The following is an 18325-nucleotide window of genomic DNA, read 5'->3' on the forward strand; positions in this document are numbered from 1 at the left end:
GGAGCTAGAGTCCACAGCCCCGGAAGGAAGAGGCGTGAAGATGGACATGGCCACCAGTGGGGAAAATCGCAGGCTTCATTGGCAGGTAAGTGGCATTTAATGGGCTAGTATGCTGGCATACTAGCCCATTATGCTTTTACTTTGCAGGGAACAAAAGATGAAGTAAAACCCATAAGGGTTTACTTCCTCTTTAAAGAGGTTGTAAAGGCAGAAGTTTTTTTTTATCTTAATGCATTCTTTGCATTAAGATAAAAAAAACTTGTGTGTGTAGCAGCACCCCCCTAATTACTTACCTGAGCCACCTCTCTGTCCAGCGATGTCCATGAGTGTCTAAGCCGTCTTGGGCACTCCTCTTGATTGGCTGAGACACAGCAGCGGCGCCATTGGCTCCCGCGGCTGTCAGTCAAAGTAAGTCAGCCAATCGGGAGAGAGGGGGCGGGCCGGGTCTCCATGTCTGAATGGATACATTGAGCTCTGACTCTGTTCGGGTGCCCCCATAGAAAGCTGCTGGCCGAGGGGTCACTCGATAGGAGGGAGGGGCCAGGAGCACAGAAGAGGGAACCGAGAAGAGGATCTGGGCTGTCAGAAGAGACAAGTATAAAATGTTGTGTTTTTTTGTTTTTTAAAGAGACTTTACAATCACTTCAAGTGCAAAGGAAGGGATATGGACCCCAGAGCCCTCCAAACAAATACCGGATACGTGGCTATTGCTGTCACAATAGGATGTTTACATTCCTTGTGACGGCGATAAAAGTGATAAAAAAAATGAAATTTTAAAGGGATAGTGTAAAAGTAAAAAAAAAAATAAGAAAAATGTTTTTTAAAGCGCCCCATCCCTCCATGCTCACGTACAGAAGCGATGCATATGTATGTCATGCCGTAAATGTAAACCATGTGCAAACCACACATGTGCGGTATTGCCGCAATCAGAGCGAGAGCAATAATTCTAGCACAAGACCTTCTCTGTAATTTGAAATTGGTAACCGTTAAAGATTTTTAAAGCATCGCCTATGGAGATTAAGTACGGTAGTTTGTTCCACAAGTGTGCGCAATATTAAATCATGACATGTTGGGTATCTATTTACTGTAACATTATCATTTACATTATACAAAAAAATTGGGCTAACTTTACTGTTTTTTTGTTTTTAATTCATGAAAGTGTATTTTTCCCCAAAAAATTGCATTTGAAAGACTGGTGTGCAAATACAGTGTGACAAATATGATGTTTGGGGGTTCTAAGTAATTTCCTAGCAAACATTACTGATTTCTAACTTGTAAGCAACAAGTTTCGGAAAATGGCTTATTCTTCAAGGGGTTAAATTCCTTTTGTGTAAATTAAATATTTCTCTATTTCTTTCTTTAGGGATCTTGCAGCAAGGAACTGTCTTGTTGGCGAGAATCATGTAGTGAAGGTGGCGGATTTTGGGCTCTCTCGGCTCATGACAGGAGACACATACACGGCTCATGCTGGTGCCAAGTTCCCCATAAAATGGACTGCTCCAGAGTCTCTAGCATACAACACTTTCTCTATAAAGTCAGATGTCTGGGGTAAGAAGCAAAGCTTAGGTAGATTACTTTTCCTAACTTCTTATATATTCTGATTTTGCAGACTAATCTGAAAAAGCAGGAATAAATAGGATGTACATGGAGAGAACAGTTAATAGATCCAACTACCATGTGCCTTGGTTCTTGCTACTCCCAATATAATCTTGATTGGGAAACTGCATATTTAAGATTTCCTTGTCTCACAATATCTAAGCCTCCAAAGTCTAGTTACCTTAGATGATTTCATGCTATAGGAATGTCACTGTAAACTACGTCTCGAATACAACATCAAAAACATAACATAATTTAACAACTTCTGTTTTCTGCAGCATTTGGAGTTCTCCTCTGGGAGATTGCCACCTATGGAATGTCTCCTTACCCAGGCATTGACCTTTCTCAGGTATATGACTTGCTGGAGAAAGGTTACCGCATGGAACAGCCAGAGGGTTGTCCTCCAAAGGTCTATGAGCTGATGAGAGCGTGTGAGTATATCCTTTGTCTTGTCTTCAGTAAATGTTGTTACACTTTCACCTGGAGGGCTATATAAAAAAATAAAAAAATAAAGGATGTTTTCTTGCATCCACGCAAGTAAGGTGGATGGAGGAAAACCCCCTGCTGGACATTGTAGTCTGAAAGAAGGACTCTCCACTGTCGCAATACACTGATCAGTGGCTGCAGCTGATTGTATGTGCCTGCTGATCAACAGACGTCGATCTAAAGATCAGTTTATGTCAATCGAGGACAGCCACACGCATTGAGATTTGCGTGGTCTAACCTAAATATCAGTCCATCTATGGCCAGCTTAAAGTGGGAGTAAACTCTAATTTAAAACTTCTACCTACAGATAAGCTTATAATAAGTTTTGCCTATAAGTACCATGAATATCTCCTAAACACTAGCTGTTTGGGAGATATTCACATCGGCTCCAGTTAATGTCGCTGTATGTGTCCAATGCTCGCTGCGTTCTCGCCACACTCCGTGTACCATGAATGCAGTGAGCGCCATGCCGTGATCGTGACGCCTGTGTGGCTCAGCGCTAGATGGCTCAGTTTAAAAGGGAAGTCTGTCATAATGTGCTAGTATGCAGTGCATTCTCAGGAAATTACAGGAAAATAAATGTAAAATAATAAAAAATTAGCCCTAGAATCTAAATGAGTATTTGATGTGTCTTTTTGTAGAACAAACCCTTTATGTGTAACCAAATGAAAAGCAGCCTAGCTTTGGTTTGTACAGCAAGTTTTTGGCATATGTTCAATGTTCAGGTAGTCGTTGTGAAGATAACTTCACAGTACTGAGTGATACATTACCCTGATCCCCCCCCCCCCCCCCCCCCACCGCCATTTTAACCCCTTTTTTCTCTTGTTTGACTCCTTAAGGCTGGCAGTGGAATCCGGCTGATAGGCCTTCTTTTGCAGAGACACATCAAGCTTTTGAGACCATGTTTCATGATTCCAATATTAATGAAGGTAAGTGACTAATATCCGTTTCTGAACAAGAAACTGTTTTACACCTATGTGTGTGTGTGTATATGTGTGTATGTATGTGTGTGTGTGTGTGTATGCATGTGTATATATATATATATATATATATATATATAAACACACACACCATGTTTCCCCAAAAATAAGACCTACTGTTATTTTCCAGGAGGGCTGCAATATAAGCCCTAGTTTAAAATGCTTGTAAAATCATATAATCCACTCTATTACAGTAGTATATAATGTACAATGTGTGTGTTTCTGTAATATAAATGCGGGGAGGTGAGCTCCGGTGGGTCACAGAAGCACAGAACATCAAAATAACGAAGGTATTTGTTTAAATTATATTACAGAAACACACACATTTTACATTATATACTACTGTAATACAGTGGATTATAGTATTTTACAAGCATTTTAACTCAGTTCACACTGGAGATTCCTGTCAGGCAGGGAGAGGGGGGAGGGAGACAAGACAGCACATTGCATGGTAAGACCTACCCCGAAAATAAGCCCTAGCCCTGTTGCCAAAATTTAATATAAGACCTGGGCTTATTTTTGGGGAAACACTGTGTGTGTGTGTTTTTGTGTGTGTGTATATATGTGTGTATAATATATATATATATATATATATAAAATTTAAAGCAGTACATGACCAAGACAATTATCAAATGCGCTCAACATGAGGGAACATAACAGTGCGGTACATCTTACAGTGCAAACATTTCAATGTCTTTACAAGTACACTGCATTTCTCAACATATTGATCCATGTTATAGAAAACACCATAGAAACACTAAAATACAATAGCTATTTCTCAAATCTTTTAGTGATATAGTTACATGTTGGTTAAAGTAAGGGCAGAATAACACCAAGCTTTACACATATTATACTTAGTTGGGAATCCCCTGTGTTCAAATATGAGTTTTTCATAGGGTAATAATACCTGATTCACTAACAAAAGCCATGTATGTATGTATGGATGGAGGTGCGGGCTAGATCCACTTAAATGCTACAGCTTTACGGGCCATAAGTAATGTCTCCAGTAGCATGGTCCTAATGTGTCTTGGCCATTGCTCCTCATCGAGGACCCCTAGCAGACACACTAGTGGGGTATATGGAACAGGAATTGATAAGACCGCAGACAATATCTCCGTCAGCTGTTGCCAGTATTTCACCATAACTAGACAGAGCCGCTTAACATGCGTGAAATGCGCACGTGGACAGGTGCACATAGTGCAGGCAGAGGTAGGTATATGGTGCATTGCGTGCAGTCTGGCCGGGGTCAGGTATGTTTGATGTAACATATAAAGGTGGATTAATTTACTGTTCAATGCGGGAGATGCACATAGATGGCTGGAGCATGCCTCCTTCCAATCCTCATCAGACTAATCGGAGACAGCACACCTCCAGTGGAGACTAGTCGTGGCAGAGAGTAAATGTAGATACGGAGTTGAGAAGTCCCCTAGGGCCCTGAGATCGAAACACTCCTATCAGTGGTTATTCGGACAAGTTGGTGTAACGAATACAAAATTGAGTATGTAGCACATGTCGAAGTTGTAAATGCCTATAAAGGTAGATTGGGGAAATTCATATTTCCTTTGCAATCCCTCAAAAGAAGCCAATACCTTTTCATCATAGATGTTGTCCCGAGAAACCTTTCCCCTACACTCCCAGAATCCAGAGTCCATGAATTGATTTCAGTGGAACATTGGATTGTGCCAGAGTGGTAGCGCCTCATTAGTACCCTACAAATTTGTCATTTTCTTGGTCTCCCTCCACACCGTATGGGCCAATGTCAATATTGGTACACGTCTTTCCCCCAGTGTGGCCATAGGTGCCTCTAGTGCTATCAACAGATGTTTGATTCTAAGAACATATGCAAGATATGACTAAACCACTGCCAACATAGCCGATCCCAACCAGTCTGTCAGATAGCGTAGCTGCCCAGCCAAATAATAGTATAAGTTAGGCCATGCCAGCATCAGCTGTAAAGCGCTGCAGAGTGGAGAATTTAAGTTTCCGCCTATGGGTGGTCCAACTAAAGGTAATAAGTAGCGTGTCCAGGGTTTTAAAAAAAATTTAGGTACTGAGGTAGGCATGTGAGCTCTCACATACAAACACTTGGGCAGAATGATCGTCTTAATGAGATTAATCCTGCCTGCCACAGACAGGGGAAGTTTGGCCCAGACAGTTTAGCTTTAATCATGGTAACCAGAGGGTGCCGATTCGCTTGGGAAGCCTCTGAAAGAGACAGAGTATTAATGATTCCCAAATATTTAAACAAGGTCACTACCTTAAGAGGGCATGGAGGATCACTGCATGGAAAGGTCTGCAAGGAAAAGGGCATCAGGGCGGACTTCTGCCAGTTAATTTTAAGGCCCAAATATGTGCCAAATTAGTCTTGTTTTGATTTGCAGAGCTATTCCTAATGAGGCAGAGGTAACACGCATATATAAAATATCATCATCTGCGTATAGTCCTATAGTGTTTACTCTCTCACCCATAGTGATGCCTTTAAAGACAGGAGACTGTCAAAATCTCAGTGCCAGCATCTCGATAGCGACCGCAAACGACAGCGGAGACAGGGGGCACCCCGCCTGGGTACCTCTTCGAAGCTGTATAGATGGGGATAGGAGACAATTGACTAAAAGGTTAGACGTGGGATGCCTATAAAGTATAGTGACCCATTGTTGGAATTAAGTGCCAAAGCCAAATGAGCGCAGCCATAAGAAAGGGCCATTCTATTGAGTCGAAGGCTTTCGCGGTGTCTAGTGAAGCCATCGCACAAGACTCAGGCAGAAGCTTTCTAAGTTGAGCTATTAGTTGCGTCCTACATATTTTAATGGAGGTAGACTTTCCTGGCATAAAGCCAGTTTGGTCTGGATGAATTATATGAAGAATGACTGCATTGAGATGTTTGGCCAGAATCTCTTAGTATTTTATAGTCCATATTCAATGAAGAAATTGTGCGTCGTATCAGCCAATCAGCCGGGTCATTCTTAGGTTTAGGAATAAGGACCACCGTGGCAGAGTACATAGATGGTGGCAGTCTCCCCTCTCGGAATGCTGTAGAATAGACCAGAATCGGGGCAAGTGTCCAGGTACCTGCAATATATTTCCAAGGGTAGACCATCGGGCCCTGAGGCCTTTCCCTTAGCCATAGACGCTACTGCCTCCCTAACCTCATCTTCCGTAATATCTGCATCTAAGCCCTCCCCCTGTTCCTGAGTTAATGTAGGGAATATCAAATCAGAAAGGTATACCTCAGTGTCTTGACTGGTAAATGTAAGGCTAGAATAAATATATATGTGTGTGTGTGTGTGTGTGTATATATATATATATATATATATATATATATATATATATATATATATATATATATATATATATATATATATGCATTTTGGTTCTATCCCAGACCCCGGACTCTGGACTAGATTTGGTATCACTACCCTTGCTCATATTATGCCTAGGGGGTCTCTCACCCCCTTTCCGGATCTCAGGGAGGCCCATGGCCTTCCCTCCTGGATGCTGTTTCGGTTCCTTCAGCTGAAACATGCCTGGCAGGCCCAATTTCCCGGGAGGGTACTAGTCGAGCCTCATGGGATAGAGAGGTTTCTCATGTCTCGTGGGGTAGACAGGATTCTCTCTTCCATATATTTACGCCTCACCTGTGAAAAATCGGGGGGGGACTCACCCCTGTTCCTTGTGTGGAAGGGAGACATCCCTTCCCTCTCGGAGGAGGAGTGGGAATCAGCCCTTCAGAGTTACCTTCCTGGGGTAATCTCTGCAAGGGATAGGTTTATCCAATTAAAATTTTTGCATAGGGCCTACTACACCCCTCAACGCCTGGCCAGAATCTATCCCGCCCAATCCGAACTTTGCCCGAAGTGCCAGAGGGCAGTAGGTACATTCTATCATGTTACTTGGGAATGCTCAATCATCCAAGATTATTGGCAAAAAATACTGGGGGAAATTAACGCAGTCACTGGTCTCGCAGTGTCCATGGATCCGAAGGTGCTTCTCCTTGGAGTCACGGATACTGTGGTGCAGGCTACATATAAGAGGCTCCTACTCTTTTATTTATGTTTCTATGCTAGGAAAGTGCTTTTGCAGATGTGGAAGGATTCTTCTCCCCCTACGATGTCCCAGTGGCACTCGATGGTGGACTCGGTGCTGCCACTATATAAGCTTACATATATGGGGCGGAAATGCCCCAAGAAGTTTGGCGGCATCTGGGATCCATGGTTGAGTGCTCGCTCTATTACGGTTTAATTTGAGTTATTTTTCCTGTCCCCTGCATGTGGTCACTAGGATTGGAGATCTAAATTCTGTAACCGAATGTGCTTGTATTGAGAGTTGTGCATAAGTTGTATTGCTACTTTGTTTTAATCAATAAAAACGTTTCTGTTAAAAAAAAAAAAAAAAATATATATATATATATATATATATATATATATATATATATGTGTGTGTGTGTGTGTGTGTGTGTGTGTGTGTGTGTGTGTGTGTGTGTGTATATGTAAGTATATCTCCAGCCAAACGGGCCTCTGTACCATCAGGACGTGTTATTTTATTCACTGCAGAGCGACCCGACTGCTGTGGAGACATATGGGCTAGTAGCTGACTAGACTGGTTCCCACATTCAAATGATTTCCTTTTTGCAGTGGCAGACATATGGTCTGAATATTGATTTTATATTTTTAACCTTAAGGGTGGCTTCACACTGATTTTCTGTGCTTTGGCCGCAGCGCAGTACCCAAGGCTTTCATGTGGGTTAGCTGCGATTTTTCCATAGATTTCTATTATGTCCCGCAGTTTTGGTGAGTTTTCTGAAAGTGCACCATAAGTCCTGCATGGGGGACTTTAGGTGCGCTTTCAGAAAGGTCACGAAAACTGCGGTACCTGATGGAAGTCTATCTATTGCAAAGTGCAGCTAATCCGCACAAAATACATGGGTACACTGTGCTGCAGCGGGGCAGTGTAAAAACACCCTGAACTTGAGGCATTATCTAAGTGAATAACACCCTAACTGTTAGTGTAAGCTTGTCAGCTTTGTATAGATCTTTGCTTCAAGCAGTGAATATGCTTTTTGTTAGGGTCCTTGCAAAAACCAAATAACTGCACTGTTGATCATATTGCAGAGGTTGCTGAGGAACTGGGGCGCAATGCTGCTGCCTCCACATCCACGTCATGTCAGAGTCGCCTCCCTATGCTGCCCTCAAAATGCCGCACATTGAAAAAGAAGGCAGAGAACAAAGAAAATATTGAGGGTACTGGGGATTCATCTGATAACTCAACTTCCAGCACTACACCAGGTAATGAAGGTGCTGATATGATGCACATCTTTTTCTGTTTAAATGTAGTAGTTTAGTTGCCTGGGCTGTAAAGTATTAGAGAGGGAAAGGGTAGCCTTGATCAATTCACTCAAAAGTATTCAGTTCCTTAAATTTGATTGGTTTCCTTTCTAGGAGTTCTTCGAGGATCTCCTGTAGCCACTGGCTCTCCTGCCCTTCCCCGCAAGCAGAGGGACAAATCTCCAAGTCTTTTGGGTGATTCTAAAGAGACTACGTTTACACGTGATCGGAAGGGTGGATTCTTCAGTTCTTTTATGAAGAAGAAAAGTGCTCCACAGCCTCCAAAACGCAGCAGCTCATTTCGTGAAATGGAGAACCAGCCTCATAAAAGGCCAGAGCTGACCGGTGAGCTGTCTGCTTTTCCACACCTTGATGGCATTGACACTCCTGCTTCTCCTGGCTCTCACAAAAGCTATGGAGGAGTATCCCAACGCAGTTTTGCAGAAGACTCAATAGCTGGAGTTGGTGGTGGCTGGACTGGAATATCTGGGTTCTTTACCCCACGTCTCATAAAAAAGACATTTGGATTGCGGGCAGGGAAATCGGGGAGCAGTGAGGACCAGTCCAAACCTTTTCCGAGGTCCAATTCCACTTCTTCCATGACTCCTGTTGTTCCTGAGCAGGACAGAATATCAATGACCCTGCCCAGAAACTGCCATCGGACTAAGGTCCAGTTGGACCGAGCTGCTTCAGTATCTTCTCAACCAGATGAGAACCAACAGGAGCTTCCAAGAACTGCATTGGAAATAGCACCCCCTCAGCCAAACCGGGACAGAGTAAAACCTAAAATGCTTCCACGGACTGGAGGCAATGAACGAAATGGTGGTTTACGAACAGGTGCAGATGAGAGGTCATCACCCAGCAAACAGTCTGGTGCTGTTTCTTCTTTCCCTGCAGCTGCCCACAACCACAAAGTGCCAGTTCTCATCTCTCCATCCCCGAAGAATGCATCTACAGATGGCCAGCTGGTTGGAATGGATTCTTTAGGTCACACCTTTAAATTGCTTCAGGAACATGTCACGCCAGCTGGCTGTGAGAAGGATCGTCCTTCTCATCGCCGTCTAAAGCCAAAATGTGCACCCCCTCCTCCACCAAATCTGAGGTTCCTCCAGCAATCGTCGGCTGATGACTCAACCCCCTCTGCATCTGCACAGCCAGTCCCTGAACGGGTGTCCAAGCCAGCCCGACCTTTGCTGCCACCTCCACCTCCAGTCACACAAGGCGGAAAGCTCTCCAATGGAGCAGCTGGAAGTGGCAGGGGTGCCCTGCGGAAGCCCAAGCAACCTGTTGAGAAAGTACCTGCAGAAAAAATAAGCAAAGAGGCCCTGTTGCAGTGTGCTGGAATGCTGTCCACTGCTCTAGCACAGCCCCAACCCAACAGCCAGCTAGTGGACACAGGCCATCAGCTTCTGGACTACTGCACTGGATATGTGGACTCTATCCCCCAAACGCGAAACAAATTTGCCTTCCGCGAGGCAGTCAGTCGTTTAGAGGTCAGCCTGCAGGAGCTGCAGGTGTCTTCTGTAGGGGGCGGGGCAGCAGCTGCTTCTCATGGCTCAAACCCTGTACTAAATAACTTGCTGTCCTGTGTACAGGAGATCAGTGATGTAGTGCAGAGGTAGCTAATCGTGGTTCTGCTGACATATTCAGGAGGCATTTCTTACTGATCACCCCAAACACCATCAAATGACCACCTCTGTTGGGATGCAGTGACCAGTGTGTGACAGATTTAGTGTTGGAGGAGTCAGTAAAAGGGTTAGACCTCTGTTTCTAAAAAATCTAATTGCTGGGAAATTTAACCAAACACTATAGTCCAGTAGAACATGTTTTTTTAACACTAAAGGCACCACATTCATTTTTCTTATTTTATTTTTTATTTTTTCATTTCTGCTTTTGCTTTTTTTTTTTTTTTTTTTTTTTTTTTTTTTTACATCTCAGGTTTAAATAGTGTTCTCAAATGGAGATTTCTCCATCCTAACTGGGTCCAAAAATAAAGTGAGCTTTTTTATTTTTTTAGTTTCGTTATGTACCACAGTCTTGCTGTTTGGTAGGAAAGATGGCAGTCTTTGAATGTTATGAAGGAGCCCCTGGGCATGATGTAAGCCAAATCTTTAAAATGTGACAGGCTCAAATTAATTTTGTCACTTAATGTATAACTAAAGGCATTTTTTTTTTTTACGTTTTTGGAAAGAGGAATTGGAACACCTACCAATTTTTATTGCAGTCTGTGTCCTTGTTAGGGAGATTCACCCTCTCTTAGTCCTGTTTACGATTATTATTCAAAGTGTAAGTAAAGGAAAATCTAAAATTTTGGAATGTCCCCAGAAAAGTAATAGAGGAGTAATCTTCCAATGGAGATACTAGTTCTGGTGACCTGTGGAAAACTCCCTCAATTAGCAGGGATTTCCTCTCACTTCCTGTTTTAGCTATGGGACAGGAAGTGAATTGAAGGTGAATCTCCCAATGGGACAAAGATGGCAAAAATAAACCTTATAGGGGTTATAACTCTACCTTACTCTATCCAAAATGAAAAATGTAAAGTTTTGCCTATAGTTCTACTTTCAGTGTCTTGTACCTTGTTTATCAGAATTGCAGTTGGCATTGGGAGGTAAGGTATTTTTAGATGGTGGTGTTGGCTAATATGGTAGAAGTGGATCACTACAACAGCCCATTCAGTGACTTCCATAAATGAATGCCCATCTACGTACACAGTGTAGTCAGCCAGAAATCTAAGCCTAAGGGCTGTGACTTATGGACAGTCTATGGTGACCATTGGGCTTGCTTGAACTTATTATCCTATTGCTGTTAGGCTGCAGATTTCATAGCCATTTGCCAAGAAACTAGTGTGACTATTAGTGTATATGGACAAGAATGCACTATGTGCAGCTAATCTGTGCTTGCACACAGTGCAAAGTACCACATTCTGCCTGGTTTTATAAAAACAAAAATATGCAATCGCCCATAAATCTTGCGAAACCCAGTTATTCAATGTAAAGCCAGCCATCGATGCGGCGATTTTCTTTCTTGCAACCATTGGTTGCAGGAAAGAAAATTTCTACCATTCCCTATCAACACAGTCAGTGTTGATGGGGGGAATCTATCCCACGGAGCCATTGTGTTTTCCCGGCAAAGAAATCGGTCCCTGCCAGGAGAACACGGTGATTATGGCTAGTGGCTATAACAGCCTCTAACAATAGTCGCATGTGAAATCTGACCGGATGGTTGTAAGCAAGTTGATTGATCAACTTGAGTACCTTCAGCCTGCACATACATGATTTGAACTGTGGCTGTCTTAATGCAGGTATTCCATCTTTCTCAGAAAAAAGTTTCAGTTGGCTGTGCGTTAGTGAAGCAACAAAACAAATTCCCTGCCATATTTAATGCACGGCTTTGTGTTGTAATGTTTGTAGGATAGGTGTAGATAGGAGAGAAAGAAGTGGCTTGTTCTCATGGCACAGTGCCCTTCTGTGTATGCAGTTTGCACCATGTAGGTATGTGGGATCTAAAGGGATGGTACAGCTACACTTTCAAATGCATCGCTTGGCTTGGGTCTTATTTCAAGCCTAATTGTAGAGCTTGCATAGTGGGGGGGGGGGGGGGGGTGGTCATACTGTAGCTTTGCTGGCCCTGTAGCTTACACACACACAGCATTGCAGTAAAGTTTGAGGGTTAGCAGCTGTAATCCAACATTTGCTACAAGGCCCTTACCCCTCTAGCTTTGGCGCTCAGCAATGTGCAGTGTTATTATATGGCCACAAAACTGGTATGAATAAATTATCCACATGTAAGACCCCCCTAAAGTATAAGTAAACAATATCAATAGGGAATGGCACACTTACAATGAAAATAACATTCTCTGAATTGAAGTAAAGTCCATTCATGTAGCATTTGAAATTCATGAGATAATACAGGCTGCACCACCTCATCAGGAGCAAACTCTGAGAACACAAGGGGGTGCCAACTAAGTGCAGTATTTGTTATTTAGTACTTAGTTGGCACCCCCTTGTGACCCTTTTAAGGTACACTATTACTATCTACCAAATTATTACAATCAAGAAACATCACAGAAAAACATGATAGAGATGCCTCTATTAGTAATTGTACAAATTTGTTGTCAGTTAATTCAACCCGGTGACTAGCTGCTGCTTCTGCTGGTGAATTACACCCCTTAGTAACATTAAACACTGCCTCTGGGTAGTTTTAATGACTCAGTCATATATAACTTTATGTGGTACCATGCAAAGGTTTAAAGTAAAAAGTGCTCTTGCTCGCTTGATGTGGAAATTCCATGTAACTGTCCCCACAAGTCATTGACATCCCAGCATGTGGCTGTGGTTAGGCTATGCATTCTCTGTCCCACAATGCATCATGACTGCCAATCGCCAACAATAGGCAGTACACGCCTGAATTGGAACACTTGAACACATTCACAAAACACACTGGCAAATGCCACTCAACTCATTAGCTGTTAGTGTTTTTTTTTTCTTCTTCTTCAAGATTTTGTATAGAGAAGGATATATTTAATCTCACTTGGGACATGCTTTCTCTTTAAAGAATATTCTGCAGAATATGTATATGGACGTATTGTGGTCACGGTTATAATGTCTATAAAAGTACGGTTGATGATTACAGTGGTCTGGAATGCAAATGCTCTTTCTGGGCAGTACTGGAATATTGACATAACTGGAGCCTTTGACGGAGAGATTATGTTGGAAGAAACCTGTCCGAATAGCTGTTTCCTGTCACAGCTGAGGCTCTCCCATCCAGTGCTACTGTCTGCGGTTAGCAGATTCCTGGAAGCATTGGTTGTTTGATGAAGGGCATCATGCAGAGTAACAGACAGGTGCCCTCGGAGCTAACTCTTCTAAGAGTCAGTTGGTGGTAGTGTCAAGCAATGGATGAGCGTCACAGCTGTGGCAGGTTACCACTAGCCGGACAGATTGGCAAAGAAACCAGCAGAGTATGTCTCTGGCTGTCTGCACTCAAGTGCTGCTTGCAAAAATAATGGGTGCATTCATTCACTAGCGTGTTAATTGCATGTATTACACTATTGTGATCACCTGCATTGGCTTTGAAATATGGGCCTAAGTTATCAAAATGTCTTGCATAGGAACCGTTTTGTATTGCCCCACCGTAAACTGTTATTCATTGGTAGGTGCTATTAAATGCTTGTAAGCCTGTTATGATGGTTATACGGGGCTGAAATAGCTGGACCTCTTTCTTCAAATGCTCCTTATCTGGCTTCATGCTAACCTTGTTTAAGGACTTTGAGTCAATGACTCTGAACAAGTATGCAGAGAAGGACTTCTGACTTTTCTTCTCATTCTCCATATATGCATATTGGGAAAGAGTAAAGCCCCAAGGTCAGAATAATAGCCAATTAATTAGCATTTCTAGAAGAAAAGGTTTGAATGTAGCAGACCTCTTATTTTTTTTAAAAATAGGTTTGCTAGCAGGTTGAATTTTAAAGGGTCATTCCATCTAAAAAAAATGACTGGCACATATCACACCCTAGCTTTTTATTTTATTTTTACCTCTCCTCCTCTTGGTCTTTCTTCCTCCTCTTTCTCTCTTATTCTCTTTTTCTACTTGCATTGGTGAGTTCTTATCACCACAGCTAATCCAAAGGAAGGAGTCTCTTGCTGCGTTTTTAGTTAGCTCATGGGGGTCCAAGACTGCATTTTAAAGATTGCAGCTGCTGGATGGACTTGGGTTCTGGGATATTAAGGCCTGAATTCTCAGAAGACATAAGGCACTGGTGGCTTATTCAATCTAAAGATTGCGTCAGTCCTGACCCTCGTACCTTTCCAAACAACTGAATTTATCTTATAACAGAGTTGATAGTGTATGTGCAAAGATAGGACTTGGCGAATGCACCTTTTATTTAGAACACTTTATTTTAATTTGGACAGTACCAGAGACACAGTTCTCATCACACTACATATCTCCATACACAAATGGCACCTAATATTTAGGGGACCTGAATGTAATGCTATAGGCTGTTGGATATAACTGCATTGCATTTTGTAATGCACATATTGCATATCTGTGTGCTGTACATGCTGCGCCTGCACTCCTTTGTGAATGAGCAGTTGAGAACCCTTTTCATTCCTATCCTGAAGATGTGATCCTCACATCCACCCAAATTTTAAATTTAAAGTGGTTGTAAACCCTCACATATACCCAGAGAAGTGAACAGCCTCAGATGAATCCACCAAGATTAACCCTTTAACGTTCTGCTCCACCGTTTGGTAGACTTAGTAAAAAAAAACTAGTAGTGTGTACTAGACTTAGAACGTTAAAGGGTTAAATAAATCCTCCTACGTAAGTTCTACCTGTTTATCTGCATCCCTTCACCCCTTCAAATGGGCAGAAATATGTTAAAACCCTTCATCTATCAGGAGCACAGAGAAGGGGGCTGAGAGGCTGCAGTTACAGTGTGTGAGAGCCGAATGGAGGAAAGGAACCCCCCCACGCACAGCGGAAGAACTGTGTTGTAAATAGACAAGCTGTGTGCTGAGTTCCCTCCCTTACACAAATTTTATCTTGTGTCGGCAAAAGGTCTCGGAAGTGACTCATGCTGATAACAGAGGAACGAAACACCAGAGAGAAATAACACTTAGAGCTTTGGAGAGAGATAAGTAAACACTACAGATATTTGCTTTGCTCAGATTTCATGACTGAGGTTTACAACCAATTTAGAGATAAGAAAGTATATGTTCTGGCCACAGCAGCCAATTCAATGTTTCATTTTCTATCTTGCACTGGCGAAAGCTCAAATCCCAGTTCCTGATTACTTGGCCTTATAGGCAAGAATTTATGAACATTTGCGCCTGAGAAAAGTTGTGTAAACATGGAGATACCCATAGTAACCAGATATTTTTTCTCCAGCTCATTATTGACGAATATAGTTGGGCAACAACCAGTTTTGCCTTTGTTATAAGTTCAGTAAATTTTCTCTAAAGGTCATGAATGTCTTCTCTGCTGCCTTTTTGTACATACAATTCTCTGATTAGGAGCCAAAACCCCTCATCTACGAAGTTACAGCATTCAGTATTCTTTTGCTCTGCCCGTTTATTTTTGCTGTATGAGGCTGCTACGAGAATTTTTGGAGGTGTACATAGCACTAAGCTCTTGCCCACAGAACACTAAGTGTTTTTTTTTTACATCCGTGTTGTAAGACATTTCTGTAAACCATAATGACTTATTTGCCATAAGTTCTTTAGAATGTACACACTCATAGCTGCTAAAGCTGGTTGCCGTGAGTTCTACTCATCATTGCTTTTGGCCCTGTGATAAGATTAGGCTGAAAATTTTAGACAATCGTCTAAACAGATCATGTAAAAAAAAAATCTTAATTTTTGGTCTCTCTCCATCTTAATATACCTTCATATCGGAGTTGCTATTGCCACCATGTGCTTCTGCGCATGCCTTGACTTCCAAGGGAAAATTGTATTCTGGAGGTGCCATACTTGAATGTTCAGAAAGCTAGGGGAAATTATTCCTCTGTGCCCTTCCTGCCTCTGAAGTTTTGCAAAAAAACTTTGGACAAATCTTCTTTTTGCCATGTCTGTGGAGGGGAGTTTGTCATAGAATCTGCATCAAAGGAGTTCCCGGTAGAAGCCAGCTTTCATAGGAGGCTAGGATCACACGGGCTCTGGAAGCAAAAAAATAAATAAATAAAAGCAACAAAGGCGTTTTTGTTGTGAGGGCATTTGGCCCGTTGTTGAACAATTTGTCTAAGTACACTCCATCAGACCTATCCTTTTAAGTGGGTACCTGAAAGGAATTTGAACCATCTACCAAGTTCCCCAGTATTTGTGCTAAGAGCGTATAGATCCAAGTACTCTTCACTAAGAGCGTCTAGATCCAAGCACTCTTCACCAAAAACACTGATGGTTGTTTTCATGCAAGTTCTGATTAAAGAAAACCTTTGGCAAGTATGGAAAAACTGCTGATGTTAAACCGGTCTTCCCCTTCAGAACGTCCAAGAGCCCTAATGAAGCGGGTATGCAAATGAACATTTTGGCTCCATGCACATTCTTTTACCATGCTCTCCCGGTTTTCATTTTTTTCTACCTCCCCTCCATGTTAGCCCATGTGTCTATGCACACAGAGGTGTTTAGAGGCAGAAAAAAAGAAAAAAAAAACACTGCCAGCGCATCTAGGAGCAGCAGAAAAAAAACGCTTGGTGCATTAAGGTGTTGGTGTTAATATATTACCCATGAAAAAGTATGCTGTTCTCCTCTTATTGTTTTATTTGTATGAAATCTCTGGTGTTCCTGGCAGTCCCTGTGCTTTCCTATTGAAAACTGACGACACTAAGAATGAGAGCACAGCATAGTAAGTTTTCTGGCCCTGCTGGGAACTAAGCCTGCTCTCCTCCATTGATTAAACTTGTGCTGACAGTTTGGGTCACTATTTGTATAGCGATAAGCATGCTTCTGCCTTGCTGATAGGTCACTCAGGTGCTGGGCACTACATTGTGGAATGTGGTATTTTCCATTGGGACAAAGAAGAGAGACTTCAAGGCAGCTCTTGGCACCACTGAAGGCAATAGACTCGTAGAAAGGCGTGTGCTAACAGCTTATGCTTTTAGCGGTTTCCTCCTTGACAAGGATTTTCTTTAAGAAACTATTGTCTACCAGGTACGTCTGAAGGTTCTCATTTATCCAGGTCATGGTATATCTGGTAGTAAGTTACCTTCAACTGGACTTGTTTAGTAGCTTAACCAAGCTAATGGGACTTGCATTGGAAATTAAGAACTGGCCTGGATAAGCTACAGACTTGTTTAACTTTCCAGAACAAGTCCAGTTGAATGTGACAATTTACTGCTACTAGATATTGTCTACCAACGTTCAGTGTCTTCCTCCCTCTCTACCACTCAAATCATTAGTTCCAGCAATGCTTGCTAAGGATCATTACAATTCATGCTTGACTTTAAGACCATTTGTTCTCTGGGATTTCTGGCAATGCACACCTCTGTCACGCATCCCCCCCACCATCCATAAGTGTTGTTGTTTTTTTTTTTTTTTTCTACAGTTCTTGTAATATATTTTGTTATGTTGCTGTTTTTATTTAATTCTCACTGGTTTATTTTTTGACTGTGAACGGCTAACAGTGTTACATGTGATGTGAATGTGACCCCTTGAATGGATGCCATGTTATATATCTTTTGTTATTTTTAAGAAAAAGGACAAAAAAAAAAAGAGAAAAGGATGTTGCAATATTTTATCGCAAATAAACTTGAAGCCTCTGCTTTTTTGTGGGTTGTTTCATTCTTAAATTGCATTTTCATTATGTTTTGAATTGAAGTAAGAAGGGCTCGATCCTTTCACAGCCGATCACTAAATGTAAATACAAAGCAGTATAAGAGATGTTACCGGGTTCTCCTCTTCACACACCAAACGTGTGTGAGAAGGAGATTGCGGTAACATCTCTTACAGTGTACACTAATCACATGGATTCCTCCCTCCCCCACATAAAGAAGACCTGTCACCACCCATCTGAGTACCTGTCCCAGTTCATATGAGTACAGAGTACCTGTCACCAGCCCATCAGAGTACCTGAATACCAGTCACCAGCCCATCAGAGTCCCCGAGTATCTATCTGTAGCCCATCAGAGTACCTATCAGCAGCCCATCAAGTTACCCGAGTACCTACAGTGCCTTGTGAAAGTATTCGGCCCTGTTGAACTTTTCAACCTTTTGCCACATTTCAGGCTTCAAACATAAAGATATAAAAATTTTATTTTTTGTGAAGAATCACCAACAAGTGGGACACAATTGTGAAGTGGAACGAAATCTATTGGATTTTTGAAACTTTTTTAACTAATAAAAACTAAAAAGTGGTGCGTGCAAAATTATTCGGCCCCCTTGCTTTAATACTTTGTAGAGCCACCTTTTGCTGCGATTACAGCTGCAAGTCGCATGGGGTATGTCT

At 42.1% G+C, this 18325-nt stretch overlaps 1 protein-coding gene across 3 annotated transcripts in view; it reads left to right on the plus strand.

Annotated features, from left to right (window-relative positions):
- Positions 1 to 17647, plus strand: part of ABL2 (ABL proto-oncogene 2, non-receptor tyrosine kinase) — a 101374-nt gene extending 83727 nt beyond the window's left edge. For all 3 annotated transcript variants that reach the window (XM_077453140.1, XM_077453141.1, XM_077453142.1), the window contains exons 7-11: positions 1364 to 1548; positions 1875 to 2027; positions 2922 to 3011; positions 8171 to 8344; positions 8498 to 17647. In XM_077453140.1, coding sequence (XP_077309266.1) covers positions 1364 to 1548; positions 1875 to 2027; positions 2922 to 3011; positions 8171 to 8344; positions 8498 to 10005 — 2110 coding nt within the window. In that variant the 3' untranslated portion in view covers positions 10006 to 17647. The remainder of the gene's footprint in view (positions 1 to 1363; positions 1549 to 1874; positions 2028 to 2921; positions 3012 to 8170; positions 8345 to 8497) is intronic.
- Positions 17648 to 18325: the final 678 nt, after the last annotated feature.

Source organism: Lithobates pipiens, unplaced genomic scaffold (genome assembly GCF_037356315.1).
Source record: "Lithobates pipiens isolate NorthernLeopardFrog02 unplaced genomic scaffold, aLitPip1_a1.2 Scaffold_23, whole genome shotgun sequence".
Lineage (NCBI taxonomy): Eukaryota > Metazoa > Chordata > Amphibia > Anura > Ranidae > Lithobates > Lithobates pipiens.